The following is a 19,579-nucleotide window of genomic DNA, read 5'->3' as shown; positions in this document are numbered from 1 at the left end:
AGGAAGCTAATTTTACCAGGAGGAGGTAAGCAGGGTCAATGTGTCCCAGAAGAAAGGACAACAAACCCAAGACAGTATCTTGTCAAGCCTGGACATCTAGTTATTTAACTATCATTATAAATGGAAGATTGGGCCTATGTGCTGCCCTGCATCCTGCAGTGAGCATCCACTTAAAAATGTACCGTAGTTGATGCCACCATTGCTTGACTGGAAGGAGCAAAAAGCTCCACGGGTAATAGCTTACAATCCACTTCCAATGCCGATTAGGTGGTTTCTATGACCTACTGAATAGAGCCTGGAAGGCTGGCCTCAATAATACTTTATTCCAATGGAACTGAAGGTAAATTGGATAGCAAACGGCATATAGTACACCTGCTATCCTTGGTGATAACACAGTATTGTAACTAGAAATGTAGTCTTAAAGGGCAAAGCCCAAGTTCAGATACTGCCATATGCTGAAATAGCTTTCCCATAAGACTAGCCAGTACCAGCAGAAGGCTTCTTGAAATTGTCAGTGGAACATGAGGTAGTTGGACATGCTAAGCCTTTGCAGAAATAAATTAAGACTGGGGTGTCTGCACCAAGAAGGAGCCCCTTTGGGGGGCAGCATATACTCAAACGAAAAATGCTGGGGATGGGAAGAGAGTGAAAGAGACCTAACTTCGGCAAAGGAAGGGAAGGACCTGGGGGCAGAGAATGGATCATGGTATTCTCTCTCTTATTTCCTATTATGTGACCTTTGCCTAGCCTGGCAGGAGATAACTGTCCCCTTCATTGCATACAAAGGCCTTGTAACCCAAGTGACTTCAGAAAATCAAGAACATAAAGATTAATAAAGACCAAGATAAAGTGTCTCAAAGTTAATCACATCCCCATCCTTCAACATTTTATTTGTTGTCCCATAGTACCTGTTTAACAACAAGTAAAACGCCTGGCATTGAAAAATAGCATTAAGAACATACTTAGTCTACATACCACATCACCGCAAGGAATTAAATTATGGATGTCACTGGACGCAAATGAATCTTCAGAGGTCTTCTGACTTCTCAACAACATCTATAAAAAGTGTGGGGGGGGGGGAACAGGTTTTGCAACTGATTACAAATAATAAATATTGCAACCTGAAATAACCTAACCTCTGAAGAAAAAAAATACGGTAATGGAGCCAAAAAATCAAAAAAATAAACATAGTAACTGTTTCACGGGATTGGCCCCAAGTCCAGAATCCTGCTTCAGCATGGAAGGACAAGTGTGATGTTGCACTTTGTGCTGAGAGGGCTGGGCCAACTCCTTTATGAGTAAAATTATATCTGGGGCTAGTTTGTTTTTTTAAATTGCAAGTAAGAGGAGACACTACTTAAGTGCAAAAAAAGTATATCTGGTATAGGAAAAAGTGGACAGAGAGAAGATTTTCTCCCTTTCTCATAAAACTACTCATCAATAGTCACCCCATGAAGATGAACAAGGATGATTCAGGACATACAAAAGCAAACACTTTTTCACACAGTGCATAAAGCTATGGGATTCACTTCCACAAGATGTGGCGATTACTTGCATGACACTAAAAGATTAGTCAAATTCATGGAAGATAATGTTTTAGTGACCGCAAGGCATGATGGCTATATGGTACTTCCAGTATACCCCTGAATGCTCACTGCTGGAAAGCCCCAAATGGATTTTCCATAGGAACTCAGCTGAAGATTGTGGAGAAACAGGACAGCCTCTTCTTACCTTCCCTTAAATAGCTTGGTCATGAGCCCTGCGGATGTCACGGCATGACAGAGATCAATACTGTATATTGGCAGTCTCTTATTGTAGAGGCAGCCCTTTTAATGACCATTTCCCATAAATGGTCTAAATCCTACTTAAAAGCTAATCCTCCTAATGATTAACTGGTTCTTATACTAGAAGTTGAAATTTGGTTCAAACATAGCCCAAGACAAAGAAGATGCATTCAGTTTTCTGACTACATGAGAAAACTGAAGCAGGAGGACAGAGGGGCATTTGTAATCTTGTTCCTAGATTGTAGATACACAGTATAGATAAAATCTAGATAATTTAATTTAAAAATCTACATAATTTAATTAAGTTAATTTAATAGCCATGTAACCCAAGGCATGCTGATTGTCGGAAAACTCTGAGAATTGAGGCATGAACTCAACCTCATAATAGAAGCCAACATTCTAGCTCTGAGGAAGCCAAGCCTCAGATGAACTGGAATATTGACCAATGGAAATTCTGCTTCCGCTTTGCATGAGCCTCGCGGCTGTTGTTGCTGTTATTATTCCTGTGGGCCTGTTCCCATTGCCCGCCTCGCCCGGACGCTCCCTCGGGGCCAGAGGTCTTGGGGCAGCCCTCCCTTCTGCCTCCGCCTCTCTGGACGTCGCCCCGCTTCCCCGCTCAGGCCGCGTCACAATTTACCCCGAAAGCCTCCACATTTCGGTCTATGTATGAAGTCATACCTGGTCCATATTATATTCTGCTCCGCTGAACAAATACCCTTTTGTACCGCAGATTCTGCTTCGTGCTTTCCCTAAATTCTCCTTCTCCACAAGACTTGGGTGGAATTGTATTAAGCGTGGAGCTTCTACAGCAAAAGCCAACGGACACCAAGTCGTCAGTTTCCGTTTGGGATCTAGACCTCAAATAAATAAGTAATGCAGTAATTAGAGTTCCCAAGCACAAAGCCAGGAGGATGTTTAAATACTCCATAAGGGCATGCTGTTTTGACAGGTCTTGCCTACTCAACCGCTGACAACCATATGCGAGCAGAACAACTAGCTGGTGTATTTTACGTAGGCAGTAGCACTCTGTGACGGTTGAGAAAGGGGGCGTGGTCAAGAGCCACGCGCTCTCCCCCGCGTGATTATTATTATTATTATTATTATTATTTTAATACCAGCAATATTGTTGGCTTACTCAGAAAAAAAAATGCCTAAAATTTCCAACTCAAGGAGTACAACCCTGAAAATCAGTAGACCCAAGATCCACCCAGCCTTATTATGGAGCTCCTTCAGAAAGTAAGGGTGCATCTACACTCAGAAACAGTGCAGTTTGACACCACTTTAAGTGCTGCAGCTCCATCCTACAGAATACTGGGATCTGTAGTTTTACAAAGCCAGTGCAGGGTAATGGTTTGAGTGCTGGAATATGACCAGGGTTAACTCTCAGCTCATCCATGGAAACCCATTGGGTGACCTTGGGCAAGAAGTCACACTCTCTCAGCCTTTGCTCCCAGACTATGGAAGCCCCCCTTTGAAGAAACCTTGCCAAGAGCCCCATGATAAGCCTGCCTTAGGGCCACTATAAGACAGGAAGGACTTGAAGGCACACAACAACTCCTTCTCTGGTGCCTGACAAAACTACAGGACTGTAGAGGAATAGGAGCCAGGGGGCAGTTTAAAGTGGTGCCAAAGTGTGTTATTCCCACAGTGTAGAGCAGTGGGTTTCCCAAACTGTGCTCTTTAAAGGCATTTTGGACTTCATCTCCCAGAATCCCAGACTGTTGGGCAATATGGCTGAGGCTTCTGGGAGCTGGAGTCCAAAATCCCTTAAAGAAGAGCACCGTTTGGGGACCACTATCTTAAAGGGATTTTGGACTTCATCTCCCAGAAGCCTCGGCCATGTTGTCTAATGGAGTGGGATTCTGGGAGCTGGAGTCCAAAGCTCCTTAAAGAAGAGCGCCGTTTGGGGACCACTGCAGCGTAGCTGCCACAAGGCCTCAAAGCAGCCAGCCCTCAGGGGTCGCCCAAAGCCCTTCCTTCTTCTTCTTACCGGGCGGAGGCCCTCCTCCATCCCGAGCCTCACTCGTCGTCTCCAAGGGCGCTGAGGGAGGCGACGGCGACGCGGAGGGAAGCGGAGGAGGGACGCCTGGAAGACATTTCCGGGCGGGAAAACAAGGGGAGGCAGCAGGAACGATGCTCCTCCTCAGGAGGCGCCTCTCGGGGAGACGCCATTTTGAGCCCCTCCATCCATCCCTCCTCAAAAATGATATTTATTTTATCTATAACAACAACAACAACAACAACAACAACAACAATATATTGATAATTATTCCATCTGCTCTCATTTGCTACAACTCTTTGCTACAGTGCAGATGCTGTACTACTACTACTACTAATAATAATAATTCACTCTATTACTGTTTTCTTTGTGGCAGTGTAGAGGCAGTAATAATTCATTTATTATTATTATTTATTTATTTTTATCCCGCCCCTCTGTACACAATGCAACTGGGGAGGCTTACAGTATTAAAATATACGTTCCATAACATAACAGCCCCCCCATCTTACCCCCCCTTAAAATACAATTAAACCAATTACAATTAAAACATAGTTAAAAACAGTAACAATAATAGCAGGTAACAGATAGTAACTGTAGCCAGTCAGAGGTCAACTAGTTGGGTCTCCTTTTGGTGGCCAAGTATCTATTCAGAGAAGGCCTGCCAGAAGAGATCCATCTTGACAGCTGTTTAAGGTACTGTATTAATAAGATGGATCTCATCCGGCAGGCCCTTCCATAGTCTGGGAGCAATGGCTGAAAAGGTCCTCTGGGCGGTTGCAGGGTGTTTAAGAAGACCATACTGATTTACAGGGTTGTCCTCCTTGAGTTGATAATTTTACATTGTTTTTCTTTTCTGAGTAAGCCAACAATATTGCCGGTATTAAAATCAATGCTGCAAAGTGATGCTTGCAAATCTTTTACCTTTGCTTTGTTTTTGTTGTTGTTAACTGCCCTAAAGTCAGCCCCGAATCATGAGACTCTCCCAGACTCCTTGTTCTCCACTGCTCTGCTCAGGTCCTGCAAATTCAGACCCGCGACCTCCCTGGTTGAATCCATCCATCTCACAAACAGCCTTCCTCTCTTTCTACTACCCTCTACCTTTCCTAGCCTTATTGTATTTTCTAATAACTTGTGCCTTCTCGTGATGTGGCCAGAGTAGGATAGCCTCAGTGTGGTCATTTTGCTTTAGGTGGTCAGAAACAGAGCAGTGTGAGTATTCTGCATAAATGTTATTCCTCAAGGGGAATGTTTTTCATGGATGTGTTATTGATGCTTTTTTAAAAAATCTTCTTTGTCGTCCCTCCCCTCCAGGTGTGTGAACCATCTCAAGGGGGCCTCAGAAGCATGGGAAAAGAGCCTGCCATTTCCCAGAGCTGTGTATGAAAAGGCTCATGGGGAGAACACCTTACAGTTTGGTGCTTGGAATTCTAGATAAAAGTGTGCATTTCATAGAGGACCTGGCCCTTCACAGAGCCATAGAGAGCTTTGATCAGCACAAGGCAATTTGAGCTGATCAAAACTCATAGCAGGGAACAAAGATGACTTAGGAGGAGGTAAGCTCAACATCACAAAACATTAGAACCAGCAGTAGATCCTTCTGAAAAGGATAAAATCATTCCTCAGGTCTCTGCAAAAGCAGCACAAAGGCAAGACTAACAAAAGCCTGACCATTTTAAAAGTACTTTGCAGCAAAGGAGGCTTACCCTTTCAGAGAGCATGCACAAGATGTGGAAAAGAGAGGTTTGCCTTGGTATAGAAACACAGTGGAGCAGAAGGTGTTCCAAGAAAGGATATTGTAAGAAAGCACTGCAGCAATGACCGGCCTACCTTTTAAGATCCTGTATTTTGTAAAGACCCTGACCCTCCCAAGCAAATAAACATTATCATATGTGTGACAACTTTTCATTTAAAAATAGATTTAGAAGCTAGTTCGTGTCAAAAGTATTTCAGAGGAGGCATACACAGGATTCCAGAACTGGATGAGGCAGAGGCCATGAATCATCCAGGAGGTACCATTTTTCATGGCACACTGCCTTTCAATCCAATGGGCTTGCATATAGGTGAATTTCCATTTTCACGGTGTGTGTGTGTGTGTGTGTGTCCCAAAATGGTTCCTCCACGAAAATGGAGGAGCAAATGTACTTGCTATTGCTGTTACTACTATGTTTAATTCAAGTGGCACAAATAAATGCAACAAAATAGATTCTTTTATTCTTTTCCATAACAGTTAAATTATATTCTGGCCCTACAGCCCAACAATTTTTGGTACAAAATTATTGTTGCTGAATATACAGTTTTTAAGAACATCACACAAGACAGTAGCTTCATTTCACAACACTTTAAGCCATGAGCTATGGTTTAATAAATCAGACTGTAAGACAAGGTTTGCTATTGCCTTATGAATCTTGGTATACACACTACACAATACATTTGGTATCAGTTCAATGGCCATGGCTCCATCCTACAGGGTTTGGGATTCATAGTTTGGTGAGGTACTTAGGATTATCTAATGGAGTCTCCTGAACTCCAGCACCAGAGATATCACAGATAATTCTAAATATCTCATCAAACCACAAATCCCAGGATCCTGTAGGATGGAGCCATGGCAATTAAAGTGGTATAACAGTGCTATAATTGTATAGTGTAGGAGCACTCCTGGTTTGTTTGGACAAAATAAATCATAACTCCATGTTTAATATTACACAAATCTCTCTAATTTTGTTTATCTCCCTGACCCAAGAAAAAGCAAAATGGTGTCAGCAAATTGCTTGTTTATACTGTAGTTTATTAAGCTTTAGTTCCTGGCTTAAAAGAAATATGGACCATGTTAAGATTTTTTATACCGTGAAAAAGCTTCTTGTCTAATCGTCACCAAAGTCCTTTTAAACAAATATATATATATATTTTCCTTGGTAGTCCCAGTATTACGATTAATGTAGTGAAGCGTGAACTATAATCTGTGTAAAACTGTCTAGTCCTGGGTTTTATGGCTGATTCTCTGAGCATATCCATGTTGCTGGGACCCACTGAGGTTCATCCTGCGCTCGACGTACAGCAGAGAGTAGCTGCATACAGGCTTCCTGTAGATTGTCATTCACAATCACTTGATCAAAGAACTGGCCAAACTGAGTTTCCATTTTTTTAGCTGACTCTTCCATCTCCTGCAGGTCTTCTTCCTGCAGACAGCAGAGAAACAAAAGGCTAAAGGCATCCACATAAATGAAAAGGAAACTGCTGAAATCATTTGATTGACATTTACATCAAAATTAACACACTATTCTCACAAACCTTTAATTTACATTTCTCGAGGTTAACAGTCACTTTGAAAAAAGTTTTTTTTGTTTCAGTTCAGATCAAAATAAATTGTAAATGTGTAATTGCATTTCTGCGTCATGTATGATACCATGACTTTGGTTCCATTACTCTCCACTTTTGTTGTTGTGTGCTTTCAAATCATTTCCAACTTATGGTGAGCCTAAAGAGACCTATCACAGATTTTCTTGGCAAGGTTTGTTGAAAGGAGGTTTGCCATTGCCTTCCCTCTGAGTCTCAGACAGTGTGACTTGTCCATGGTCACCGTGTGGGTTTCCATGGCTTAGTAGGGATATGAACCCCCAGTGTCCTGGAGTCCTAGGCCAACACTCAAGCTTCTTTGCACTATCACTTAAGAATTACAAGTACAACAGGATGTCAGTCTAAAGTCCATTTTGGAAGTTGTTCTGCTTGTGAATGTTCATCTAATAACTACTGAGTAATACAGAATAAGTGTTCATGCTAATGCAGAGTCTGTGGTAACTTCATGTGAAGACTGTTTACTTGGTCGCCAAGATACATGAAACTGAGCCACTGAGATCACGGCACAACTGCTGAAAACTTGCACATGGAGGAGATGGTTCCCCTAAATGACATCTTAGTATGATCATGGAAACCCCCATCTTCCATAATCCAAAAAAGTTCTGCTGTTATACTTCAACCAGTCACAAGAAAAAAAGAGAGAACAAGTTCAGTATTTGGAGCTTGGAAAGGCTACATTTTGGAGTACAACTTCCAGATTCCCTCCTCCAGTATGGCTAGTGACTATGATGGGTGGGGAGTTCTGAGAGCTGTGGATTTTAAAAAGTAATTTCCCAAACTCTGTCGGCCGGTGGAATAAAGCTTCTCAAATGGGTGCAGAAGAGGGCTTGTGTTGTGTATGTATCTAAAATTTAAAAAATAAGGCAAAGCTATTGCTCTAGTTCTGAAGTTAAAAACAATTTGCTAGCTCAAGTCATGCCCCAAGCAAGGACAATATCTTGGTTTTGATGTGTTCTAGCCAGTGTGGTGTAGTGGTTTGAGTGCTGGACTATGACTCTGGAGATCAGGGTCCCAGCTGAGCCATGATGAAACCCACTGGGTGGCATTGGCATGTCACAAGCTCTCAGCCTCAGGGGAAGGCAATGGCAAGCTTCCTCTGAACAAATCTTGCCAAGAAAATCACATGATAGAGTCACCTTAGGGTTACCATAAGTGGGAATAGAGTTGAACGCACACAACATACACACACACACACACACACAAACTAAATGCAGGCTGAAATTTGTAATTAAACAAATATCACTGCCCAGAAGAATGTGTGTCTATAACTTGCGTTCTGGTCTAGCTCCATGACATTTATCCTCATTATGTGAAACATGGCACTGTTTCACCCTTACATGTAAAGCATTGAAATGATGAATATGACCAACCAGCTCAGAGACGTTCTCACAGAATTTTTATAATCAGGATTTCAATACTTTTTTTTCTTTTCAAAAGGGAAGAAATTCCAAACTGGGTGCTGTAAGTCACATAATGCCATACATATCAGACAGCCTTTCCCTTCCTCTCAAATCTCACCTTAAATTTCATGTTCACATAATAGTCTGTAATCATCCTAGCATTTTTCCGGGACTGCTTCATGCAGCTGATACTTGATGGCTTAATGAATATAATGTAGGGCTTAAGTTCATGAGTACGGGCCAGCTGAATACTCTGCAGGACAAAGGAAAAAAGACATTAAAAATGCAAATCAAAATCCTGCCATTTGAGTTCAAGGTAGTAAACATGCAATAGACTTTTCACGTAAAGGTTTTGCTCCTATTTTTAATATATATATATATATATATATGCGCGAATGATGTAGGTTACACATATTTGAATCTAAAAATTTCAAAAGGACTGAATCTATATTTATATTACAGTTCATATTATAGGGTATTGCATTTGTGACAAAGATGGTATTGTTTGATCATTCAGGGATAAGTTTGGTAACAGTGACATAATAATTCAACTCTGAAATATTTAGTACTGAATCTTAATTAACTGCACATAACATTGGCAAACCAAACATGGATATTAATTACTACCAGTTTTGACATATTTGTATTTTTTAAAACTTGCCCAGCTCACCTTACTTGAATTGCTTACAACCAAACTTTGATTCAGGTTTTGTTCAAGATGGTGCCATACCCAGGGCTTATAAGAGGAGACTTCAGCCAATACATTGGACCAGGCCCCAGAGACCCAAGTGAGGGCCCAGAGAGGGGCCCATGACTTTCTGGAATACTGGGACATTCTAAAAGTAGCTGAAAAATTGGGATGCTAGAGAATCAACCAGGACTGTCCCTGACAAATTGGGACAGTTGGAGGGTATGTGATGCTAACATTTTAGTCCGTGAAATGTACACATTAGAAGTTTCCCTTTATGACTCACCTGAGGTTCTAAATCAACTATACAGATCTTCCCGGCATCATGTACTGCACGCACTGAATCAATGCTTGTGCCATAGAGGTTGCCCTTGTACTCTCCATACTCCAGCATTCTGCAAATGTAGTAAACACCAGAGGACCAAAATAAGAAAGCCTGCTTCAAATAAAATAATATCTAAAATGCAATGGCTAGTTGCAACTACATTTTTAGATTGTAAGCCTGAGGGCAGGGAACCGTCTGACTGAAAAATTTATGTACAGCGCTGTGTAAACTTACAGTGCTTTATAAATAAAGGTTAATAATAATAATAATAATAATAATAATAATAATAACTACTAAATCAACAGGATTTATGCAATTGTTGATTTGCCATTCAGCAATTGCTTCAGTTTGTCTACTCTTCTTGGGAGAAGCAAGTAGATTTAGGTATGAGAGAGATCTATTTAATGCCAAACATTCTGAGATAAGTCATATGTTTAAAACTGTTGTAAATAATACCAAAATGGGACTTAGATTCATTAATAAGTAATACTTTTATTAAGAATCAACCAAAATATCACAAAATTATACAAGGTTTTGAGTTCTCCAGAGCTCTTAATTGGACTAAGTAGTATAAAAATATTTGAGGGGGGGGGAATTAGCCAGAGGTTGTGGCTATGTGGACTGTAATATTAGCCCAGACTCCAAATAGAGATTTGGAGGCTGAATGGGTCACTAATTAAGTATTGCAGGTATCAAGCAGTATGCCTCAAACCATACATTCTGGGATGCAGAAGCAATACTGATCTCTGTTTCTGAATACATCAGGCCTGAATGCAACTCAGATCTGCCACTGTCCCTGGGCTAAACTCATACATTCCTAAATTGACACAGTGCAGAGAAAGATGAGAGTCTTTATATTTGTAAAACTTGTGGTTAATTTTTAAGTGTCACACCAGCTTAAGAAGTCAACTGAGGCCAAACAGCATTATCTACTGGTTGGCATTGCAAAGCCCTCTTCAGGTGACAGATTCTGCCCTGAATGCTAAGATGTGGTATTTTTGAAAGACAGCTTGTATTTCTGGGACAAAAGATTTATGAAGTGATAGCTATCAACATGTTTGTTGATTTACATATACAGTGGACCCTTGTTATATGCTGGGGTTTGGTTCCAAGATCTCCTGTGGATAACAAAATCCGTGGATGCTCAAGTCCTATTAAATATAATGACATAGCAAAACGGTGTCCCTTATAAAAAATGGAAAATCAAGGTTTGATATTTGAAATTTATACTTTTTCGGAACATTTTCCAACCATGGATGCTTGAATCCATGTATAAAAATCCGTGTATAAGAAGAGCCGACTGAGAAGAAGCATGTACAGTGGGAGAGCAATCCCTTTCCCTCCTCTCCTTTCATTTCTCACTGGATTCCATTGCTTTAAGTCAAAGATGGAAACACGCAACCCAAGCTCTGCATGCAGCTCCCAGTCCATTTGTGGACAGAAGAGAACAACTACTCACCCCCGCCCCCTTTTTTTTGGCTTTACTTTGCTGTGCTCTATAGCTCAACAGGCTTGTGTGACACCACTGATCCCCAATCATTGCCTTTTGGCAGAAATGGACTGTGGTGTTTGCCAGTGTCCCTTTAAAACACTGAAGAGATGGTGAAAGTGGGGAGAGGCTCAGTGAGAGAAGAAAGGAGAGTCTCTAGATTTTGTAAAAATAATTTTTTTTAATTTTAATTAATTTTTTTAAAAAATATTCTTATAATTTTTTCTTTAAAAACATCACATCTTTCCAAATTTTCATTTTAACCACATGAAACTAATTGTACATGTAAATACATTTAGGTTGTCGGTATGGTATTGTAATTTAAAGGTATAATTTTAATTTTACTAGTTGTCTATGTCACAACTATTATGATTACATTCAGTGATATATGGGAATTATGATTTATGAGTAACATTAGTGCCAAAATCCATTACTGAGGATTTTGTATGGTGTGGTATGGGAGGTGACATTACAAATAACCACACTGGGTGATGCCAACCCTAGTGACACCGCTGGTGAAGATTTCGAGTGGGGTTGAGATCTCTGGAGGGGAAAAAACAGTCTTTTCCCAGAAGAAATGTCTGTGGCTATGATGGACTGTGCAATTAAAAAAAGGAAAGAATGATTAACAAAATGTTACAAACTAGGTGTTTGGCAAGTATTCCCCCCTCCTCTGGCGCCAATTATTTCTAACATGTACAGTATATAAAAGCAAGACTTTTGTATAAGACAATGTATAATATCACATCATGGCAATTCCTAGTCCTGATCTCCTTTCCTCTGCTCTTTTTATGGGAATCAGTGCTTCATGTTTGCTTGCCACTTTGGAAGACTAGAGAATTGTTTGGATCTAGTTTCAAGGATTCCATGTCTCACAGGTTGATTTGTGTTTGTCAAAGAATTATTGACACTGGTAGTAAACTAATCAATTTCAGTTAAAATAAAACTATATTATAGCACATCACATATACTGAGAATCCTAAGATGCTTTAAACCCAATAAAATTCTTTCAAATATACACTTATTCTCCCCCACCCCCATTTTTTAAAAATAGAGTTAAATAGTTGGTTGAAGTTCTTTGTATTGCCATGGCATATTTGAAGGCACTCATTTTTCAATGGTATTTTACATTAGCCAATATTAAGGACCAGATGTAAATATGACATAGTTTCTATATGCAAATAGGAAAGTTTTAATGTTTGACTACAGGATTGTGAGACATATGGAAAAATGGAAAACAGTCTTCTCTAGGACTGGTGGTGCAGTGGTTAAATGCCTGTACTGCAGCCATTCACTCAAAACCACAAGTTGCGAGTTCAAGACCAGCAAAAGGGCCCAAGCTCGACTCAGGCTTGCATCCTTCCGAGGTCGCTAAAATGAGTACCCAGATTGTTGGGGGCAAATTAACTTACTTGCTAATTAGCTTACTTGCTGTTCACCGCTATGATCTTTGGAATAGCGGTATATAAATAAAACAAATTATTATTATTATTATTATTATTATTATTATTATACCTGTGACTGTACACCATATTTTCAAAAGTTTCCTTTGATACATAATGATACTCTCGGCCATTCACTTCATAGCTCTTCTGAGCACGGGTTGTATCTGTTTAAAAAGAATAAACATGGCAGTCCTGTTAAAGATGTGTTCATATGTCTCTAACTACTAGGATAGAATGATTTGCCAATATTCAGTACTTTACTTGCCTGAATGCATCTGGAAATAGTCTACATTAAACATCCTTGCCTATACTGTGTAGAGAGTTTTCAGATGTGCATCACAAATTTTTCTTTCCTATCTCAACCCTGGACACGACCTGCAAAACTGAGAAATAATCCTGGCCCATGGTTAAGTATAGTAGAGGCCAAGTGAGCGCATTGTTCCTTCACATAAGAATTCTGCTCCACCAAAGCAAAATAATTCCTTCAGTTCCCCCAGTTCTTAGTATTGCAGAGGGAGAGACACAATTCACACTTAGAACTCTTATATTTGCTTTGTTTGCATTCCTTTGGTAAATTTGCCAGCCCCCATTTTTCTTTTCTTTTCTTTTCTTTTCCTTTTTTGGAGGCCCAAACTGTATTACTAAATGCTCAGCTGAAGTTTCAGAAATTTGTGGGCTGAAGGAAAATTTCATTTGGGATGATAGAATTCATATTCGAATGGACAATGCCCTCATTTCGCCTCTCCTGTATCTACATACCTGTGACCTCTTGCACATTCTCTAGAATATTTCTAAATAAAAGCTAAAACGTTATATTTTAGCTGGCTTTATCTCAGCAGGTTTTATAAGTTCAAGCTATACAGTCAGAAGTAAGCACCACTATGTTTAATGTTATGTTTATTTTGGATATTATAGAGCTTTGCCTCTTTTGAATATCAATAATATAAAAGCCATTTACATATGTAAAGCATCCATGGGACATAACACCTCAGGAACACAGCTATGTGGACAAACATGGTCAGCTCCTCCACTTCAAACTTTAACATGATCCCATTGACCACAGATCACAGCAGGCTAGCAAGCAAAGATTTGCAGACCTCTCCTTCCACTGCTAGAACTAAAAGTACAAATGTAAACGGTCACATACGTGGCACAGCACTTTGAAAGTGATGAGGATTTATACCAATAAGCCTCCGTCGTAGTTCATTTACTCCAACACCTGAAGGACCTGCATATTTCAAGAAAAGCAGTTAAAGGACTGAAAGAAGACAACTACATCCCCTAGTATAAATATGTTGGATTTGTTACAAAAGAAGAGTCATTTATTTCCTGAATGATGGTAAAGAACTCAGGGCTGTTGAGACATCTGAGAAGACTGAAAAGGTTTTTTCTCTGAAACGTTCCAATAAAGTGGTAAATTTCCCAGCTACTATGAAAAGATATACTTCTTGAGAATGAACACAAGACCCTCCAACGTTTTCACTGAGCTTGGGCCTACCACAATTGCATTCCACAATTGCATTCTTATACACTAGGGTACTGATAAGCTATTGCTACTTACCCACTAGGACAATTAATCGGTTTCTATCACCGGGGAGTCTCTGGTATCTCACTACTTCTTCATATGGTGCAGCTACAGCACTATAGCATCCACCAGGACATCGGGCATAACATGGCAGATTGCGGGATTTCCTGCGGCACAAGCGCATACTTCTACGGAAGCCAGCTGAGGAAAGCAGAAAGGTAAAAGGTAGATAAAGGTTTCCCCTTTGACATATTTGTCTAGTTGTGTCTGCCTGTAGGGAGTGGTGCTCATCTCCATTACTAAGCTGAAGGAGCCAATGTTGTCAAAGATGACCCCATGGTCATGTGGCCACCATGACTGCATAGAACACTGTTACCTTCCCACCAAAGTGATGCCTATTTATTTACTTGCACTTTTACATGCTAGGTTGGTAGAAGCGGCGAGTGAACTCACTCCGTCATGTGGCACTTGGGTCTCTCGAATTGCCAACTTGGTGACCTTGTTGGTTGTCAGAGTTGGCATCTTAACCACTAAGCCACCACGTCCCTCTAAGCAGAAAGGTATAGACCATGAAATACCAGTAACTGACTCAAAATGATGGTTGCACTGACAACTTAGCCAGGGCTAGGAAATGTGTGTCCCTCCAGTTGTTGTTGGGCAACAATGCCTATCATCACTCAGCACTGGCTATGTTGACTAAGGCTGCTTGGAACTGCATCTGGAGAGTCACACACATTCTAATATAAGCAGGGATATCCTACAATGTCCTGCCATGCCAGGTGTTCTTTCCCTTCTGCATCAGATCCTGATGCAGAATATTGTGTTATCATTGTAGAGCTACAATTCTAATCATCCCTCATCTTCAGCTATGTGGGAATGGGGTGCTGGGAGTTGAAGTCCAATAACATCTGGAGGATCAGAATTTGCTTTTGTTAAGTCCTTGAACCATAGACAAAGTCACCCTCTTTATCCTACATTTCCACAGTTGTCCCTGCTCTATTCAGTCCCATGCACACTAGTGAATGCTGGAGGTTGGTAGATAGCTTTCTGTTAGAGCAAAATAAAAGATTAACTGGAATAGACCATGCACCCTCTTCCTTGCTATTCTGTTTCCAGTGGTTGCCGGCAAACTCAGTGTGCAGACACACAAGTTCTTACAAGCCTCTGGCATTCAAAGATTTGCTTAGGGCCAGTTAAGATATGCTAAAGTCTTATCCTGTGTCCAGTTGTAGAGGTCTCCAAAATGTGCTTTATTATAACAGAAACAAAAATTTAGAGATCACGATGAAGAAGATTATTTTGTATTTAGAGGCAGCTCACAATCTGAAGCCCTAAACTGCAGTGTACTTAGTTTGTGTATACATCCAATATTTGGTATGCTGTATCTGAATGGAGAGTTGAGCTACTGGTTCATTCTCAATGAGGTGACAAAGCTCATGTCTGGACTGCATCATGATTTATTTATTTATATTGGTATGGGCAACCATTTAGCCATATGAGTCCATGCATGCATTTCTCATGTGCTGGTGGATTTTGTCTTTTATTTAGACAATCACAGGAGGGTTTAACATTTTTCTAAAACACAGAACTGTAGCTGAAAGAAAAATGCCTCCCAGGGGATTTTCCAACTTCCTTGATGAGGTTTTGGGTGTATGGGGGCTCTTAGGCTGTCACATTGTCCTCTTTTAGGATTAACTCTGTAGTCTGAATTGGGGAGGGGGGATTTCTGTCAATTCCATCCAACACTGATGGAAGCAGTCTTTTGCAAAAATTTTATTTGACCCAGGGAGAGACCAGACCTTCCCCAACATGGTTAAAAATGCCCTCCACACCCCTTAGAGAGCTTTTGAAGTCATTCTGGAGAAAAACATTTTTTTTGTCCCATTGGCAGGCATAAAATGGCTCAGAAAGGGGATGCACCGTGTCCAGCCCTGGTTTATAGGGATATATATGTGTGTGTATACACACACACCATGGATTTCGTAGGGTTTTCTTAGGCAAGGAATATTCAGAAGTTTTGATCTCAAGCAGAAGCTTCCAGTTTCTCCCACATTCACATGCACTACAGGGACTCTACTCTGAAGTCTGACATGTTTCTCCAATATGTTTAGTTTAAATTTCAATCTACTACAGCAGTCCACAGCCTTAGTTATAATAAATTTGAAAAACTTAAATACATTTAAGTCATAACGTGGGCCCTACACATTCGTGGATTCTTTAGCCACAGATTCAACCATCTACAGCTTGCAAATATCCAAAAAAATATAAATTTTAAAAAACTTTTGATGTTGCCTTTTATATAAGGAACACCATTTTACTACAGCACTGTACTTAATGGGACCTGAGTATCCATGGATTTTGGTCCTTGGTCCTGGAACCAAATCCCAGTATCCGGGGTGTGTGTGTGTGTCCTGGAACCAAACCTCAGTGGATACCAAGGGCCCACTGTATAGACTGTATTTTTATTCTTCAAGCAGAATTTTAATAACGTACTTACCAATGTATTTCCTTTTGTACGCCCAGAAGCTGGAAGATTTTTTGATAGATGTGGATCAGATAGGGCAGCAGTTTTGTGAGTTGCTTTTTTGGACTTAACTTCATTTTCACGTTTTCTCTCTTCTTTCAGCTTCTGGCTTTCCTTTCTCATATTACTAGGAGAGGCTGTTGTTTTTAAGTCCTTCCTGTATTCTGCCATGGTTGGTCTGGAGGGAGATGGTTCACCATGTCTTTTGCCTTTTTCTTTTAAAACCTCCTTAGATGAACTTCCACTACTTGACTTTTCCTTCTTGGTTTGTGCATTGGTCCCTGCTTGGTGTGAATGGTGTGACACCAAGTCCCTCTTTCTCTCATACTTCCTCTTGCTGTGAGGTTTTTGGTGGTATTTACATGACGTCTTTGCTTCATCCTCAGACTCTGAATGTAAAAGAATAAATGTCTGAGGGTTTACTGGAAAGGAAGGCTTGGCAGGGTAATTTGGCTTGGTAAGATAATTTCTTAGCACAGTTTGGACGCCAATATCATGTGCACTCAAGAATGATGAAGAAGTAAATGGTTCAGATACTGTTTTCAAAATTTCATCGGATGATTTGCTTTTCAATTCTGCTTCACACAACCCTTTCTTTAAATCTGACATCTCTGGATTATTAGGACTGGATGGCCACCTGTGACTTTCTTTCTTAGAACTATGTTTTACCCTTTTACGAGGAAGCACAGTTTGTGTTTCTTGGTTCCTTTTTTCTACTTCAAAAATACCGTTTACAGAAAGGTCTACCGTTTCTCTTCTTATACCATATTTTTCATCAAGTGCTGAAATTTTATGAAGACTTTCCTTTGAATGATCTTTTCTTCTCTCCAATACAATTACATTACTACCTTTCAATTCATCTTCTGCATTTGTTGAAGATATCTTACAACTTTTGTCCTTTATTTCCACACCTTCCTTTATTTCACTTTTAGAACTGCTTTGTATGGGCAGATCCTCACAGCTTTTCTGTAAAACTGATGTTAAGCCTTTTACTTCTGATTCTGAAAGTGCATCTCTGTGACCTTCTTTTAGCAGTTTGCTTAAGAGAGACTTTAGATTTTGTAGTTCTTCTTCTGAAAACCTTTCATGCAGATTTTGGGTTAAAGGAGGTGTTGTTTGCTCTTCTTTGAGTAATTCTGATTCTTTAATTCCTGTTGGTGATGTTTCTTTGGCCACAACCGGAAGCAGGTTTTCAAGTATTTCCCTTAACTCTTCCTCTGTAATCAGCCCTATTTCTGCGAGTCTCTCCGAAATATGGTCTTGGATCTTTTTATTCAATGCAGACTTTAAATTGGTGACTTCTCTTTTTGAAAGTGCTTGTAAGATATTTTGAACACTTTCACTTAACACAGGTGTTTCTTCAACAAGGTCTTCATCAGATGGAACCTGATCTTCTTGCAGCACCTCTTCTGGGGTCATCATATGCTTCCCTTTCCTGGTAAAGGACAACTTACTGCATACTGTTTTCAAATCTTTGGGTGTTACTCCAATTTCTGCAAGTTTATCTTTAAGGTGATCCTGGAGGTTTTTGCTTAAAAATGATTTTAAGCTTGTAATTTCTGCTTTTAAAACTTTTTCTAGGAGAATGTCATAATTGGAAAGTTGTTGGTTATTACTATCTGTTTCTGTGCTCAATGGTACAGTTATTCTAATTATCTCCAATGATTGTGTAGAGGGTTCCTTTTTTAAATCTGCCTTTGAAAGTGCTCTTTTTATTAAACTATCTTGAATTTTGAAAGGCCAAGTGGGTTCTCTGTCATCTTCATGTCTGCTTGCAGATAAGCCTGTCTCTTTAACATCCTGTTCAATTTCAGAAATGTCTCCTGAATGACTGTCACTTAATGGTTTTATCGTTACTATTTCATTCTGTGTAATTCTTTCCTTGGACAAACTTTTCCCCCGCTTCAGCAAATCAGTAGCACTTGGAAAATAAACTTTCTGGTCTTTCTCAGCTACTTTCATGTCTGGAATTATCCCCTGTTGAGAGAGTTTCCCAACAAGACGGGTTTGCAAGTTTTGACTCACTTCTTTCAACGTTTCTATGTCTGGCTCTGAAAACTTTTCTCGAGAACTAGCTTTTCTTTCCTCGGGTGATTGCTTCTCGCTGTCACTGTCTTCTCGTTCTCGGGATAGCCTCTCTGCAACTAGGTTTTCAAGGTTTTTGCTTAAAACTGATTCCAGTACTGAAACTTTTACAAGTTTATCAACAAGAAACTCTTCAAGAGAGTCCTTAAGAGACATCTGGGCCTGTTTTATTTCTGCCTCTGATAGTTTATTTCTAAGGGATTTCTTAGGAATACTAGATGTTATACCCAGTGATGTTGGTTCTTCAGTTTGTGTGGCAATATTTTGGCCTTCTTCTTCTAAACCCATTTTTCTTTCTATGAGTCGTAGAATAGACAGTTGTTCACCACTCCTATTAGTGTCTAGATTGCTATCTTTCTTTGTGAAAGGAACCCCATGAGGTGGATCTTGGTCTTCTACTTCTTTCATATCATCAGGTGTTTCTTCTAGTTGACTGAAAATATCTGTTTTACCTATACTGAGTGGAGGCGGTTGTACTTTACAGACGCGTCTCAAGAATGGTTCAAACTTGCTTCCACTAAAAACTGCTTTTTGGAACTGTGGTTTTAGAGAAAAGAGGACATAATTATGATACTCCAAATGGTGAGTGAAAGAGATATGTGAACTACAGTTAGAATTGTCTAACTAAAAGATTGTATGTACAGCGCTGTGTAAATTTACAGCGCTTCATAAATAAAGGTTAATAATAATAATAATAATACAGGGATCCTGTGGGCATGCCACAAAAGATAGCCCCAAACGATTTTAGAAGGGATTTACAAATCATCTCATTTCCTTAGCCAAATTATCAAGATGACCAAAACAGGGGGAAAAACCACAAATACTTAAAGGTCAATATTAATAGTCCCCCAATTGTAAATATTTGTTAAGTGACAGTGGGAGATAAAGTCCAAAACAACTGGAATGACAAAGGTCCCCCATCTCTGACCAAATATATAGTTAAGAAGCACAAGTGCAATTA

General features: G+C 39.9%; 3 protein-coding genes across 3 annotated transcripts in view; 1 reads left to right on the top strand and 2 right to left on the bottom strand.

Annotated features, from left to right (window-relative positions):
• Positions 1-5,968, top strand: part of LOC149313378 (uncharacterized) — a 62,376-nt gene extending 56,408 nt beyond the window's left edge. Inside the window, exon 10 of the mRNA XM_089521541.1 lies at positions 5,095-5,968. Within this exon, the coding sequence (XP_089377667.1) occupies positions 5,095-5,166 (72 nt within the window). The 3' untranslated portion in view covers positions 5,167-5,968. The remainder of the gene's footprint in view (positions 1-5,094) is intronic.
• On the bottom strand, positions 5,648-13,549 carry LOC149313377 (MAGUK p55 subfamily member 4-like). The gene is made up of 5 exons (XM_089519010.1): positions 13,443-13,549; positions 12,555-12,648; positions 9,512-9,620; positions 8,656-8,790; positions 5,648-6,959 (listed from the first exon to the last, which is right to left on the bottom strand). Exons 1-5 carry the CDS (start codon positions 13,528-13,530, stop codon positions 6,768-6,770), a joined length of 618 nt encoding a protein of 205 aa, XP_089375136.1. The 5' UTR covers positions 13,531-13,549; the 3' UTR covers positions 5,648-6,767.
• A 235-nt stretch (positions 13,550-13,784) lies between these two features.
• Positions 13,785-19,579, bottom strand: part of LOC149313376 (uncharacterized) — a 50,773-nt gene continuing 44,978 nt past the window's right edge. The window contains exons 17-18 of the mRNA XM_089519009.1: positions 16,507-19,155; positions 13,785-14,210 (exon numbers count right to left, since the gene is read on the bottom strand). Coding sequence (XP_089375135.1) covers positions 14,118-14,210; positions 16,507-19,155 — 2,742 coding nt within the window. The 3' untranslated portion in view covers positions 13,785-14,117. The remainder of the gene's footprint in view (positions 14,211-16,506; positions 19,156-19,579) is intronic.

Source organism: Sceloporus occidentalis, unplaced genomic scaffold (assembly GCF_023333645.1).
Source record: "Sceloporus occidentalis isolate IW3139 unplaced genomic scaffold, rSceOcc1.0.p SCAF_4, whole genome shotgun sequence".
Taxonomy (NCBI): domain Eukaryota; kingdom Metazoa; phylum Chordata; class Lepidosauria; order Squamata; family Phrynosomatidae; genus Sceloporus; species Sceloporus occidentalis.
This window is presented reverse-complemented; position numbering and strand designations above follow the sequence as displayed.